Source organism: Anguilla anguilla, chromosome 10 (assembly GCF_013347855.1).
Source record: "Anguilla anguilla isolate fAngAng1 chromosome 10, fAngAng1.pri, whole genome shotgun sequence".
Classification (NCBI taxonomy): Eukaryota; Metazoa; Chordata; class Actinopteri; order Anguilliformes; family Anguillidae; genus Anguilla; species Anguilla anguilla.
This window is the reverse complement of record NC_049210.1, coordinates 41,718,844-41,734,747: the sequence shown is the minus strand read 5'-3', so window position 1 is coordinate 41,734,747 and position 15,904 is coordinate 41,718,844. Positions and strand designations below refer to the sequence as shown.

Sequence of the window (15,904 nt, the reverse complement as noted above, 5' to 3'; positions counted from 1 at the left end):
TGATCGCAGGAAGTCCTCTTCCGACAGGGGCTACGCCGTTCCCATCCAGACGAGCTGCTAATTAATTAGACTTGATTGAGCTTTTAATTAATCAGGCTTGATTGAGATGCTAATTAATTAGGTTTGATTGGGCTGTTAACTGGACACTGATCCGGGCTGGCATATGTGGCAGGTATACTCTGTCCTCTGCCACAGAAACCGGTAGGGCCCCTGAGTCACCAGAAATATGCTTCTTTTTTTTTTTTTGAAAAGGCAAAATAAGACTTATATCCCTCTCTCCTTGTCTTTATCTCTTTCACACACAGACACATAGTCTTTTTTTCTTCTTACTTTTTTATTTATGTTTTTACAACACAGCCACTCTACCAACAAGAGACTTTGACCTAGTGCTCTCAGTCTGAAGAATTCATTTCTAATTCAATTTTATTTTCTTCAAGTCTGCAAATTTGCTGGAAATTGTGTTGCAGGATCATACACAGGGTCACACACACACACTAATACGGAATATTTCACAGAGCAGAATGGCACTTTTGTATATGAAATTTTAAAAAATTGGTTTTTATTTGTTTTTGAAGTGTACAGTACACTGTAAATCGATTGACTGATATAAATTGAAAAGCACATCACAGGAAGGGCTGAATTTTGATTTATACAATACAAAAAAAGTAAAGAAACAAGCTAAAGAGGGTAAAAGTTGTGTTTGGGATTAAGACCAACGAGGCCCTGGGGGATATACCCTGGAGCTAATGAACAGGTCACACAGCAGAACCAATCAAATAACCCCAAATTCCACACAACACAGCTATGTGTTTTTTTAATACACCCCCGTTTTTTTCCAGGAAAGCAGGACGAATTACTCAGTGTATCATGCTGACGGCTAACATAGGCTCTTCGTGTGCAGATTTTGAGTTTATTCAATACAAATGTGAGGGTCATCTCAGAAACTCGAGGCCAGTCCCCCCCCCCCCCCCCCCGACACTTGCACAGAATCATCCTCCACCTAAGGGTGTCAGTTTCGCTAACCGTGCACTTAAAGGGCCATCGGAGTTTGACGACAAGTCATCAAGGAAGCCCCCCGGCCGGTTGCTAGCGGAGAGCGTTAGCGACGGTGTCTGCTCAGGACTGATAACAGGAGTTCGTCTCCCGGCGGGAGGACGGTCCTGGAGCGTTTCGGCCTGGTCAGCACCCGCAGGGTTCTGAGGCCGGCCTCTCATCAGCCTAAACCCCACAGGGGTGTTTCGGACCGGCCTTATTTGAACACAAGTCAGAGTCTGCAAAGGTTGCGAGCTCAGCCCCCCCCCCCCCCACCCCCCGTAAAGGGGAGGGACGGACTCCCTCCCTCTGTAGGTTATCACTGACAATCTTGCTAAAAAAAAATGAAAACACTCTTTTTTTCTCCATGTTTTGCTGAAAAAGAAAAAACATCAGCCAGAAGTTTCCCCATCATTCCACATGGGGGCTTTGAGTCTGCACGATTAAGAAGCGTTTTTATAAATGAATTAATGAGTAAAGGGTTAGTAACTGCATTATACACAATTCTTTAAAAATACACTTTTGAAAATAGTTGATGCTAGGTACAATAATAAACATTAGTAACTCTGGGTTGGAAGGAAGCACGAGTTGCCAGATCCCACACAAAGTTGACTAGACCATTGGCTTAATTGAGCATTTATAAAGGTGTTATAAAGTGGTTATAAAGGCCTGTTTTGAGGCTCAGCGGCCAGGACTCAGAAGGAAGGGAAGAAGAAGTAGCAGAGGAAACAGAAGACGATGAAGCCGATGACCCAGTTGACGGAGTAGATGTAGATGATCACCATGTCCATGTCGAACCTCCAGCCGCGAGAGGCGTCCTCAAAGTCCAGGGCGTCCAGGCGGTACCCTCCGTGCGGGAACTGCCGGCGCGTGATGGGGCTGGCCTGCCGCCGGAACCCTTTTTTGGGGGGGGGGTGGGGGGGTGAGGGGGTGGGGGAGGAGAGTTAGAGGGTTAGAGGACACCAATAAACTCACAGTTTGGATACAATGCTTTGTCTGCTGTCTTCACCCACTGCAAAGAGAAGCCTGGCTTTCCAGGCCCCTTAGTTCAAATACAGCTTCTGCTGTGGATGTTTTTAATCTACTCATCAATTCATCAATTGGTTTACAATTTTTTTTACATCTTTAAAGAAATATATTTTTAAACACAAATTCCCTAATTTCTTTACAGTACCACAAAGATTCCATAACCTGATACCACACTGGGCGCACTATATGCTATATACACATTTCAGACAAACTGTTTTCCTTTTGCTATTTGAATGAGGCAAATAAAAGGTATTTGTAATCAAATCAAATTATTAACTGAAAACAAAAGAAATGGGATCACATTTTGCTCTGGGTGCATCTTTGCCAGCTCAATAAAAGACAAAACAAACATACAAAAATCTGTGTTTTCGTTTAGGACAGTAATCAATCTACCCGCTAAGGATCAGCTCTGGATCAACGGGCACATTTAAAAGACAGCACAAAGACTGAGGCACGTTTGTTCCATTTTTCATGCTTCCTGATTCTCTTTGGCACCTCGTCTCCCGGTACATAATATGCAAAACAAGGTCACACTTTATTTTAAGGCACCCATTATATATTGTGAGAAGCTGTCTGTTAATTAGGTATGACTTCTTTTGTGCAGTCAAGCTATGCACACATCCTAATTGAAAGGGGTTCAGCAAAGAAAATAACAATGGCAATATATTTTTTTAATCGCATTCTTTTTGCAATCCAAACATTATACATGAACGTCATCCTGACATTGGGAGAGTAATACATGTGTCTTATTATTGTGTTTGTATGACTTTTTTAAATAGTTAGCGTGGGTAAAAGGAATACTCACCCCCAAATATACGGAAGAGTTTTTTACAGCTGGGAAGCGGCCATTTTGAGCAGCTGGCCCTCTGGAAGTTCTGCTTCCTGGACAGGTACTCTTTGGGGAAGAAGGTCCGGGCGGTGTGATTGAGCTCTGGAGCAAAGGGGTACAGAAGAGGAGAGAGTCAGAATTCGACATGAGTACCACCCACACAAGAGAGGAGAAAAGAGGTGCCCCACCATGTCTAAGCCCATCATTATCATCATTAAAATCATCACCGTCATCATCATCATCGTCATCATTACCATTTTCATCACCAACATGATCTTAGCCACCATATACATTGCCATTACCATCTTCATCACCAACATCATCATAAACATTATGCTCAACACTATTATTGCCAAAACAATGACCATCAACACAGTCACCAAAATCGCGACCATCGTCATGATCATCTTCAACAGCATGATCACCACCATCATCATCACTACCACCATCATCATCATCATCCATCCTCTGCTGGTACATACTGCATATTATACAATGCTGAAGCCTGTGCTTTTAAATGGAAATGAAACGCAGATCTTTAAACTATTCTCTAAAAATTGCCACTCACCACAATCAGTCAATGCATTAAACTGAGAAATTAGCCCAGAGAGGAAAGAAACCTTCGGTGAAACATACAGCATGTTTATATCTCCTTACATAACCAGTCCCGCCTCAGTACCCCGCCGTCTGTTGCTCCGCCCCCTGTCGGATGTTTCATAAACACCTCCAGTTGACCTTGCGGATGACAATCAGAGCCGAAGCTCAAGAGTCCAATCATTCTCAAGAGCTCTTCGTGGGGTATGAAGTTGTGTTTGAAGAGCCCATTAAACTTGCCGTCCCGGCAACAGGCTCCTCCCACTTAGGGACCAAGGCAAGGAACTGTGTCAATATTTTTCAACTAAAACACCTAAACTGTCTGCAGCCTGACACAGGACCTGAGTATCTGGGTTGGCCTACATCCTGCAGCTCCGCTGACAGGGCCCACACAAGGCGTGCTCTTGCAGTTACTGCATGTACAGGCAATTACAGTGCATTATGTTAATTTAGAAGAGTCTCTCATCCAGAGTGACTTACAATGTAGGATGAACATGACTTCATTCACCAGATTAGCTAGCGCAATACCGCTAGACTTAGGCTAACAGCATTCCCAAGTTATGTTTGCTAACGAAGAACCAAAATGCAAATCTTAAATACAAACAGATACATCTGCAAAACTTATTCAGTCTTCTGCGGAACACAAGACTGACCCAACTGCCTGGAATTACTGTTTAAAATTAGAGTTCTCATGTAAGGAAACTAGGGGGGAAAAACACAAGGACAGTGTCTCCAATTGGCATGAAATGAAATGCCATTATTTCACGCGCGTCTCTATTTTAAAGCTTTCCACTGAGACTGCGCGTCTATAAATATTGGAGAAAGTAGGTCTACGAGGCACAATATTCTCGTTTTTACGATGACCTACAAGGCATCCGTGTTGAAGCCTGGAAAAATCTTGGGAGGACTGGAATGCTTCAGTCCCTCTTGGCCCGCACTTCAGGGAAAATGAGCATTTTTAGCCACACAGCCCCTGATTTTGAGATCACAGCCATGATACAGGAGGTGAACGGAAAGCCACCAGTGTAAAGTCACTCAACGTGGTGTTGGGCCCCATGCGACCAGCACAGTCCGTGTGCACGACAGCACAGAGCCTGGAATTCTGCAGGAGGGATACCTCCCCGCCATTCCAGGAGAAGCCCAATGAACTCACTCTTAAGTCGACGGATCTGGGGAAAAAAAACTGCCGGAATATTCCGGAATATTCTAGAACACACTGCCGGAACGGGTTCAGTTCTGATGACTGAGGAGGCCATGACAAGTGGATAAAACCAACATCATGTTACTCCACCAGGTGGCTGAACCTATCCTTTAGATGGGTGGGGGAAGAGGGGTGGAAGGGGTGGGGGGTGTCACCTTGACAACCTCCAGAATTCTTAGCTAATTCTTTTTCCTCTGTAACCCACAGCATTGTATTTACACTTTTCCAGCAGCAGTAACACACAGGCGGCCGCACCAGTGGCTGGGCGGAACCCGCACCTTTCTGGAAGAAGACGTGGGTGATGAGGGTGCGGCAGAGGGGGCAGGGGGTGCTGGCGGGGCTGTTCTTGGCCAGCGTGCGCAGGCAGGGCTCGCAGAAGACATGGCCGCAGGGGTGGCACATGTAGGGGCTGAAGTAGACGTCCAGGCACACGGCGCAGATCAGGCCGTCCCGGTCGCCCGCGGGCGGGTCCTCGTCCTCGCTGCTGCTCGTCGCGTTCCCCGTCGAGCTCTGAGACAGACGCACGCACATGCGGGAAAAATAAAGTCATTTATTCCTGTTCACTGCCACCAAATTTATAATGGCCGACTCAGGTAATCGGTTGATTCCAAGGAACATACATCTCATTTCAAAGACGAAATATTCTTTAGGATTTTCTGAGGGAGGGACACTATCAGTATCACCTTATATAACGAGTTAAAGACTTGTTAAAGTCAAAGGTGGGATTTGAACTTGAGCCTCTCACTCACCCTAAGATTACCAGTCAGCTACAGGCGAAATCGCCCCATAGCAAAAGGCAACGTCATTATTAACTTTTTTTTTTTGGGGGTTGCATCGCCAGAGAGAGTTGTCACGGTAACCTGCTACAAGGCCTTCGCTTTACCGCACCCCACTGCGCATCACCAGTGAACTAGCCGAGCCACACCCAGTATACCCGTACAACATGATAATATAGGGGGGGGGGGGGGGGGGCACTTCATGTTTTCCCAAAGGTGGGAGATCTATGTCCATGGCTGATTTGTTCATCAGTTTGAAAAAACACAGACCTGATCCTTACATCGTGCCATCTTGAAAACAAAGCTTGTTCTGAAAATATAATTTCTGAAATTTCTTTCGGAACGGCGGTCGGTCTAAAACCACGTTTTTCAGGCAAACGTGATTTCTTTCGGGCCGGCGAGAGGGGAAAAAAAAAAAAAAAAGAAAAAAAAAGAAAGAAATCCTGCAAAAATATTTCAGATGCGACCCGACATGAATTAGGCACGTAGGACCGCCGCGGCACACCGGGAGAGCCGGGGCTGGAAATAGCCGCCGCACAGAGGCCCAACGCGCGAACGCGGTCAAATCCCCGAAGAAAACAAAGCCCTTCCACCACGCCGCCCTTCATCTTCGCCAAAAAAGCAGCACCTGTGCGCTGCCAGGGACCGGCCTATCACAGCTGAGCTGCTTCACTGCTTCTTCGGTCCGTCTTTTTCTTTTCTTTTTTTTTTTTTACATCAAACCTCCGACTCTCGCTAATTAGCTTCAGTAGGTATCCGGCAGCAGCTGTATTTTTGGAAGTTGTAAATTAAGCTGAAACGGGCCGGCCTATAATTGTTCTTTTGAAGTCACAGTTTGCCATTTTGTTTTTACAGAGGGCCTAAAATGGGGTTTTATGGCATCTGTCAGTTTATTTTTCTCATTTGTATCTTTTTAATCATTACATGTGACTTTTCTCTTCATTTGTCTAAATTGCCATTTCAGTACGAAGAGGCCCTTTATGAAATGATCAATCAAATCGATTGGATTATATTGATTTCCCTTTTAGCTGCCATATGTGGCATGACTGATGATTTGGTCACACAAAAAATAAATTAATAAAATTACAAATTACAACACATTATGTTACTGATTAGCTTTACAGACATGCACTGAATTACTGTAAATCTCTGCTATCTACAGACATTTCCAGTATTACATACAGCATACCAAAGCTAATTTTAAAAACTGTATTTTGAATTTATTTTTAATTGAGAAGTACATTTTAATGGCACGATGGTTGGGATCCACACAGGCCTCAACTTTATTACAGGAAACAATCAGCTGCCAGAGTAGACTGCCTCCCTGTCCTCCTGCGGACTACACTCCCCAGCATCCCCTGGGGCTCATATCCCATACTGCACCTGACAGGCTGAGGAGGTGCAGTGGGCGTGGCCTGCGAAGCCTCAGGTGTAATTACGTCTCCGGCACCAAGGGGGAGCTCTGGGGAACCTGCAAGCGGCTTCCGAGAGTCGCATTAACACCAAACAAACATCTAATTATCGCCCGCACTGTTACCTAACAGCAAAACAACACCTACGTGAACTCTGCCAAACAAAGCAAAATCACTCCCACCTGACGCACAACTCACCCACCTGACCACAAGCACACAATAATACACAGCGCAGCCACCAGCCCACAAACACACAAGAAAACACAACACAGCCACCAGCCCACAAACACACAATAATACACAACCCACCCACCTGACCACAAACACACAATAATACACAACACAGCCACCAGCCCACAAACACAATAACACAAAGCATTCAGACAAAATAGCATACCACAAGATATAACCAACAAGCCAGTAACAACAACACAAGGCACGCCCAATTAATAACACACAGCACATATAATTAAACCACATAATAAAAAAAACACAACACTTAATTAAAACAGAAAATAATATGAACACATCTGAACAAAACACACAATAACAGCACCAAACCTGCCCTTTCCTGTTGCATCCCATGTACTACCAATGTTCTCTCAATATTTTTGTAACATCATCTTTCATATAAGATACTAGTAAACGATCTAATAATAATAACAAGTGTGACATGTTCACAGTTAAAGCAGTTTTGACAGATTGCATTTCACCCCGACTGAACTCACATAAGTTCTGTTAGCGTAACTGTGAAAGCTGCACTATGTGCATACATTATCTCTGAGGACCAGGCCAGACCGTCTTGACTGTGCATTCAGCAGTTTCCCCCTGAATCTGTTACTCATCAAGGTGTACACTACACTGCAGTGAACATTGCTTTCTGTCACCCCGCTATATAACTATGATTCTGCCCTTAGAACACGTTTGCACTCTCTCTCCCAGTTTTAGAACCCCCTGGAATGAGATATATTCTCATCATCCGTGCATTTTCATGTTTTAGCAAGTTCTCCTGTAATGCAAATATAGCATAAACTTTCAACTTGAGAGTAACAAAAACATACCTGAAGTTTCTTAAACTTAAAAAAGGATAAAATAAATAACACCCCTTTCCCCAAAAGAAGTGACACACTTCTGTGCAGGCTTGAATAATGTAACATTATTATTTATTCAGCCATTTATTGTTATTTTAGACATAGGGTAGTGGCAATCCATTGTGATCTTAATGGCCTTTTCTCATCAAAAAAACATTATAGTTTATGTTTGCATGCTGCAAGGAACTTGGCGTCTGTCTTTCTATGTGTCACTCTGGGGTCACCTCTCTCTCTCTCTCTCTCTCTCTCACACACACACACACACACACGCAGCACTAGCAAGCTTTGGCTCGACTGTGCACAGGGGGGAATCTTTGCGTGTGTCATTTTGTGGTTGTCACGCACTTGTAACTCCCAGAAGAGCGGCGCGTGTGCAATAACAGCACAGCGGTCTCTGGATTGTTTCCACGTGGCGCACCGAGACGGGCTTCCCACAGCGGGCGTCGGTAATGGACGGGGAGGGCTCCGCGGTGAGCCCAGCCCTCATTCCAACACGTTTGCACACTGTGCACTTTTTTTCCCGGTACTTTCTAAGGCGAAGAAAACCTGCAGCACTGCCGCAAAAAAAAATTTACAAGTAGTCAGCAGAATGAACGATCAGCCCGTGATGTGGCTTGTCATTGCTCAGTCATTTGGCCATCCTCTCATTAAAAGCATTGGTAACATTCTGGGGAACCATTAAAGGTTGTTTAATGTGTGCGTACAGTGCAGTGTGTAAGTATTTGGACAGTGACACAATTTTTTGTTGTTTTGGGTCTGTACTCCAGCATATTGGATTCGAGAAAAAAAAAAAAAAACTATGAATATGAGACCAAAATGCAGACTGTCAGCTTGAATTTATTTTGGGTATTTATATTGGTTGATCAATTAAGTAATTATAACCCTTTTATACATAGTACCCCCATTTTAGGGATAAAAAGTCATTTCTAGGGAGCAAAAGTTTTGTTTGTTTCTAGGGTGTTTTGCCTTCAGTCTTGTCTTCAGCAAGTGAAATTTATGTTCAGTTGGATTCAGTATGGTTGAACGAATTGTCCAGTCAAGAACATTCAACTTTTTGGCCCTGGAAAAACTCCTTAGTTGTTTGGGGTCATTTCCCTGTTGCAAAGTGAAGTGCCGTCCAATTGTGTCACTGTCCGAATACTTAGACACTGCACTCATGCATTCATGGTGCACGTCTTCTTTGTTTAACGTCTATTATTGCCTTTCATAAACGAGAAATGGGGAACCGCCACCATAAAAGGCCTATTCTTTCGCGACCACGTGCGGGTAGTGTGTAGACTGTATTGTGTCCACTGCTGTGTATTTTATCATGACACCGCCGGTGGTGAAGTCTTTCTTGGCTGAAAAGATGGCGATGCGTCGCAGTGTTTCTGCGGGCCGGTTGTGACTCAGAACGCGCGCTGTTACTATGGGACCGTGCTTGTCCCCTCGCGCTGATCATCTCTATTGTTTCTGAAGTCCAAGTGCTCTCTCTTCGGCCCTCTCTGCGCAGCCTATTCAGTCGCTCCCCCCGCACAAAACTGCAAAGGCAAGTACAAACGGGCAAATCCACGCTGCGGGCTTACAACCTGCTACTTGACAGTTATCAACCTGCAAACAATTAACAGGAGAGGCGAATCTCGTGTTTCTTACGGCAGCACAAGCGGACACGTTCGGTCCGAGAGGTAAAAATAGCTATTAAAAAACTACTCAATATTCAAATTACGCTTTTGTTGAAACTGCAGTGATTTAAAGCTGACACGCTCTGTCGCAGCCAACACGTTTATTTTTAATTATAAAGGATTACGTCATCACACAACCAGGCTGGAACACCACAAACATACAAATGTCAAGAATACAAACGTCCGTTTTGCTTCCTCGAGCCATGATTACCAATGCATCCTCACCGAGGATTTTCATGCTTTACAGACTGCTGAATATCATTACAGAAATAGAAATGCATATTAACATTAAATTTTTAAAACAGACGTTTTAAGTTTTTGTTCTAAATCTACAGTTGCCTACATAATGCACTATTGAATTATATCCTGGCGTTACACAGACATGTTCACATAAATAGGCTATATTGCGCCAAAACACTCATGCCTGAGAATAATTTGTCTCGGCGCACTTCTGATACGATTTCTGCAGTTAGAATTTAGCCAACATGAAAGGGCATCGAGCGCCCTCAGCTGGCGAGAATGGGCAGTCTAAAAAAACTAATTACAGGGGACTGCCATGTAAACACGCAAGCATTACAGGTCAACGTCAAAGCCCATAGTTATTCGCGAAATAAAATTAAGATTGATGACACATTAAAATCACATTAAGCAACTCTTCTCCGGTCAAATCCGTCTATAGACCTGCGCCCCAGCGCGCGCGCGCACACACACATACACACGCACAACCGTTCCTACCAAATGTCAAATCACGTAGCGTATTATGGCCTTTCGCTCGACGCAGAATTGAAAACGTTAATTTGCATTTCTTTGGGGAAACTGAATATATATAATGCTATGAATATAAGAAAATTCAGACCGGTGGACTAAAATGTGACAGTCTTCAGAGGCTCACTACACCATTTAGCTTTAGCCCCTTTGCCCCCCGTTTCCTGCGCCAACTGTAGAACAAATCCCCGAAGTGCAAACTGTCTGTCACTGACAAGCCCAGGGTCTATAAAAACAACCCGCTGTCACGAACTTCTGCGGAACACTGCAAGACATCGACCGTCACATTCAACTGTCATGTTCCACAGAGCAGCTGGGAGATGCCACCCAGCACTCGAGGCTATGGAGCGCGTGCAGTGAGATCTTGAACTTCGTCCCCCACGTCTCACAGCGGAACACTGCGTCAATGGAACAAAAGCCAGCTAAAGTTCTTTTTTTTTGGGATCACAGTTAAACTGCGCTATAGTAGCACCTTCATCTTAAAAGGCACATCCATCGATTTTTGTAGGAGATGGATTGGAGAAAATTAAACAGTCCCCCATCATACGTTTGCAACAGTGTAACATGGATAACATGGACATCACCCTCTGAGACCAAAATTTTACTTTTTCACATGAATTAATAACCAATTGAATATGTGAATGTCAGAGAAAATGCTACTATCTTTGGGGTGGGGGGTTCACTTTGGAATGAAGTAATCCTGCTTTACACTTTATTGCCGCACCTCATTCATCATTGATCACCAGGTCTGTTTTATCTTCGCATCCATAGTTTTACAACTCTCTCCTCTCCTCCTGCCACATTTACTTACCCTCTCTGGGGCACAGATGGAATGCCTATTGACTAACTCTGTCTATAGACTGCATTTCTGTCAGTTCTGAGGGAGTTTCGGTGAGTTGTGCGACAGTAGGAACACCATCCAGGCAGAGCCTCAGATGCAATCTGGCTTTTCAGAGACAACTTCCTCAATTTTACACCCGACCGGGAGTTCAGAATTCTAACGCTCGCTTCTCACTTACGCGCCAATCATACTCCGTCACGCGCACGGGGCACGCCCCGCCGCAGTTCACAAACACAGCTCATTGGAGCTTGATATTAAAAATTTTAAATTTTCCGGAAAAGAAAATGGTGCCGCCTATTCGGTATTTGAAAAATGAGCCTCGGCACAGATGCATTACAGCTAACGGCTCGGGCATCCCACTATCGATAAAAGTCCCTGAATTTAAATGCTTTTAGTGAACGAACCCAACGCCCTTTAATGGAATTGTAATGGAACCCATAATCAAAATGAACCTTTTTGTTTTCCCGAATAAAGCACAATGTACCATAATGCCTCTCCGCAGAACATCAGGGCGTCATCAGCACCAGTTTCTGAAAATTAGACCTTTCAGCGTCAGCGAAGAAGGCCTACGCCGTACTCAAACAATTAACAATCACAGGCAATGGGCCGGGCATGCAATTATTGGAAAATCTGGTGGCTGCTAAAAAAACCTTGCAGTTTTTTTGTTTTTTTTTTAGTAATTCAATTCCCTCTGATAAACGGCCATTACGAAGCGTTGTGTCACATGAAAACATAACTATACTAAAGTACTGACACGGGTGATATTAGTATAAATCAAATGCTAAAATTGATTTTATTTTTTTGTTGTACAGCATAAGCCTTTTTCATTGATGCTGAAAGGTCTAATGTTCATCAACTAGTTCTGCTGGTGCTCTTATGTTCTGAGGGGAATGTTAAAATGCATTGTGCTTTATTCTGAAAAAAAAAAGTAACAGTTAATTTTGATTACATGTTAATATCATACCAATTTTCACTTTGGAATAACCAGAGCACTGCTACTCCCAAAAACAGAGGAGCTTCTAAGTATGATTCATATCCCACAATGCCCGTGGTTGTGGAGAAGTAGTTAGACTGGCATAATTAAAATATCTCTAACTTATGGCACCCAAAGTCCGGCCCGTCTCCTTTTCATGTACTAGGGAGAGATGCTAAGTAAATGTTTAATGTCTGTTTGGTTTTTACATTTGGTTAAGGATAGTGGAGCTAGCCTGTCATACATATGGGTATAAGCCATGACGTGAAATAGAACATCACACTTAGAACAGTGCAAGGAAAAGTCCCTTTTTAATTTTTTAAAATTATTTTAAAAAAACAAACAAACAAACATTCTGTTAACTGCTATTGCTCTCTCACCAGTGTCAACACTCTCACGTGCCTGGCACTCACAATTGTTTGGTGTTTACAACTACATATAACTCTCACCTGTCTTTTAATCACGACTGTGAGTCATTTGCACCTGTGCTTCATTCATACTCTTTTACTCTCACCTGTGCCATTCTCAACTGTCTGTCATTCTCACCTATATTTTACTGTCACCTGTCTCTCACGTATCTGTTACTTACCTGTCTATTACTCTCACCTGTCGGTTACACTTACCTGTACATTGCTCTCACCTGTCCATTACACTCACCTGTGTGTTATTCTTACCTGTCTGTTACTGTCACCTGTGTGGTGTTCTCACCTGTGTGTTACACTTGCCTGTCTGTTACACTCACCTGTGTGTTACACTCACCTGTCTGTTACTGTCACCTTTTTATTACACTCACCTGTCCGTTACTGCAACCTGTGTATTGTTCTCACCTGTGTGTTACTCTCACCTGTTTGTTACAGTCACTTGTGCGTTATTCTCACCTGTGTGTTGTTATCACCTGTGTGCTACTCTCACCTGTGTGTTACTCTCACCTGTTTGTTACAGTCACTTGTGCGTTATTCTCACCTGTGTGTCGTTATCACCTGTGTGCTACTCTCACCTGTGTGTTATTCTCACCTGTGTGTTACTCTCACCTGTGTGTTATTCTCACCTGTTTGTTACAGTCACTTGTGCGTTATTCTCACCTGTGTGTCGTTATCACCTGTGTGCTACTCTCACCTGTGTGCTACTCTCACCTGTGTGTTGTTATCACCTGTGTGTTATTCTCACCTGTCTGTGCTCCTGCAGCTGGCTCTGAATCCAGCGGTCCCTCCTCCTCTGCTTCCTCCTCAGGAGCTTCAGCCGGCTCCTCTCCCTCTTACTCAGCCTCCTCTCCACTGCGGGGGTCAGCGAGGGCGCGGCCAGGGGCGGGCCGACCAGCAGGGCCTCCTCCTCCTGCTCTTCCTCCTCCTCCTCCCCCTCCTCCTCTTCCTCTCCCTGCTCCGTGCTGCTGTGCGACAGGACCCGCCTCCTCAGGGCGGGGGCCGAGCCGACGCCCCGTTCCCCCGGCAACAACGCCCTTGGGGGGCTCGCCCCAGAGCCTGGGAGGGGCGGCGGGGGAAGGTTCACCCCTGAGCCCCGCCTGGGGGCAAAGCCGGCCCTCTGGCAGTCAGTGCACGGGCGAATCCCAGGCACTGCTGCCCTCTCGGGGGTGTAAGATTGGGGGAGGACCGACAAACTCCCGGAGAGGCCCTGATGTGGCCCCCCGTCCCCCCTGTCCCCATTCTTGTAGTCCAGGCTACGGGCCTTCCTGTGCGCCCCCGTGCTGGAGGCCGTTGCCCCAGAAGGCCGCTGTGGCATGGATGAACGGGCTTCCTCACTGGAGGCTTGGATGTCCGCGCGCTGCGTTGCCGCTTCTAGACAGAGGGCGTCCGCCATCCGTGCGAGTTCGTCACCTGTGTCAGCAGCAACAGCACTGTATCCCCGGTGGAAGCAAGTTCCGTTACTGGGGGAGCAGGACCCTCCAGCAGCCATTTCCGCAACGCGACAGTCCTGGTGGGGAGCGGGGTGGAGCTGCTCCGCGGACGCGCTAAGCCGCAGCTACGGAGACGAAAGACCCGTTCTTGCCGCCAGACGTGCAGTGCAGTGGGAGCGCTTGCGACTCATGGCTGCGACACGGCTCGTGCGGAGGTGAACGGTCGCGGCCAGTCCGGTACATTTTTTTTGCAATGCAGTGCTGACAAAGTGAAAGCCCAACCCCCCCTGCGCGAGCCCCACAATACTGGCAGCTCAGCTTCCTAATTGTCCAGCGGGCCTATAGAAACCAAAGCGGCCACAATGCATTCATTGTCAAAAAAAATAAGGCGAAATAACCAGAGCAACTTTTTCCAACCGACGAAGTCAGCGCTTTAGTTTTTACTCCGAAAGCAGGATAATCAACACGGCACGTGGACTGCAGTGGAATGCAAACACAGCAGAAAAAGGGAAAAAGAAATGCACCATACATTCAGATTTTTTAACTAGGGTGGTTAATATATTATTTATGCAACCAATAAATGTGTTTATTGCTTTCGAGAACAAGAATGTTTCTATATATTAAAAAAAACACTAAACATCATCAGTGTTTTCGAAAAACATGGTATGAAAATCTGTTAGCCTATTAAATTGTTATTAAAATGCAACCAAACGCAATTCAGACAACGACAACAAAAATAGCTCATTTAAATTATTTAACATATTATTTTTTAATCCTTTGCTGAAGTAACAAATTTGTTGGATAAATAGCTTTGCTCATTTTATATACCTTATGGCCCGTTATTCGTCGACGTAGCTCTCATTCGAGAAAACTTGACAAGACTTTTGAGCCGACACCTTCACCAGATTGCCAGTGAATGGGTTGGCTAGCCTAAACGCGATGAAAAGGCAGCAAATCAAACAGATGCCCGCCCTGTGTAGAAAGCATTACCTCGCCCTATATTACATTTCAGGAATGTATGATCTGCCTCTTGTTGGCCAGAAAATGGCTAATTTGTGACTCCATTCACATTTAAAACGGAAGAAAACGAACACAGCACAAAATCAAAGGTGACACGTCGGTAAATATGTAGGATGAAAATCCAGTAAAAAAAAAAAAAACGGCCAGTTATTAAATTATTTTTAAAAAATTTCATATTATTTTAATGAAAACGTCATATACCTCCTTCCGTCAGCTCGCTTAATTGCCTTCCCAATCTTGTTTGAATGCAACTTAATGGTGACAGTAATTTTGTCAGTCGGTGTATTGTCCCCCAAAAAATGCACATTTTAAAATTATATTTATTTACTTATAACAAAGGTTGAACTACAACCCCACTTAAAACCCTTATAACCAGACGGTGGCATTCGCACACGGGAGGAAGGAGAGTGGTCCTGTTTCGGTTGCACGTTCGGCAACGTGGTACACAGTATGTTCACATTTTAGCACATTCGCGCTGCAGATCTAAACCCGAAGCGGTTTTGCACTCCTGTGCCTGTGGTCGATGCTGAGACGCACAGTTCTCCAGTGCTGGTAGGTTCATGTCTGGAGATTTATGCACGCGGATGATTGCTGGTTACATGGTTGATTTGGAACCGTGCACTGTTGTCACTAAGCAATCCCCGCAGTCAGCCGATGAGTACAGATTATATGGAGATGAATGAGGGAGTGGATGGGTAACAGAAATCAGACGACGTGTGCCATGAGCCAGCGTTGACGGGTGAATTATAATTGTTGCTTACCCCCCGTCCCCAACATGCACATACATCGCCAAAATAACATTGCCGAGTAAATATTTTATTAATGAAA

The 15,904-nt window shown here is 44.8% G+C and overlaps 1 protein-coding gene across 1 annotated transcript; it reads right to left on the bottom strand.

Moving 5' to 3' along the window:
• Nucleotides 1–1,349: 1,349 nt before the first annotated feature.
• On the bottom strand, nt 1,350–14,894 carry si:dkey-250l23.4 (E3 ubiquitin-protein ligase RNF180). The gene is made up of 5 exons (XM_035379957.1): nt 14,885–14,894; nt 13,372–14,533; nt 4,964–5,195; nt 2,867–2,992; nt 1,350–1,930 (listed from the first exon to the last, which is right to left on the bottom strand). Exons 2-5 carry the CDS (start codon nt 14,113–14,115, stop codon nt 1,728–1,730), a joined length of 1,305 nt encoding a protein of 434 aa, XP_035235848.1. The 5' UTR covers nt 14,116–14,533; nt 14,885–14,894; the 3' UTR covers nt 1,350–1,727.
• Nucleotides 14,895–15,904: the final 1,010 nt, after the last annotated feature.

Coding starts and splice junctions, on each gene's coding strand:
- si:dkey-250l23.4 (XM_035379957.1), bottom strand. CDS start 14,115: ATGGCTGCTGGAGGGTCCTGCTCCCCCAGTAACGGAACTTGCTTCCAC. Junction 5,196..13,371: donor AGCTGCAGGAGCACAGACAG/GTGAGAATAACA, acceptor CGTCTGTCTCAG/AGCTCGACGGGGAACGCGAC. Junction 2,993..4,963: donor CCACGTCTTCTTCCAGAAAG/GTGCGGGTTCCG, acceptor CCTTTGCTCCAG/AGCTCAATCACACCGCCCGG.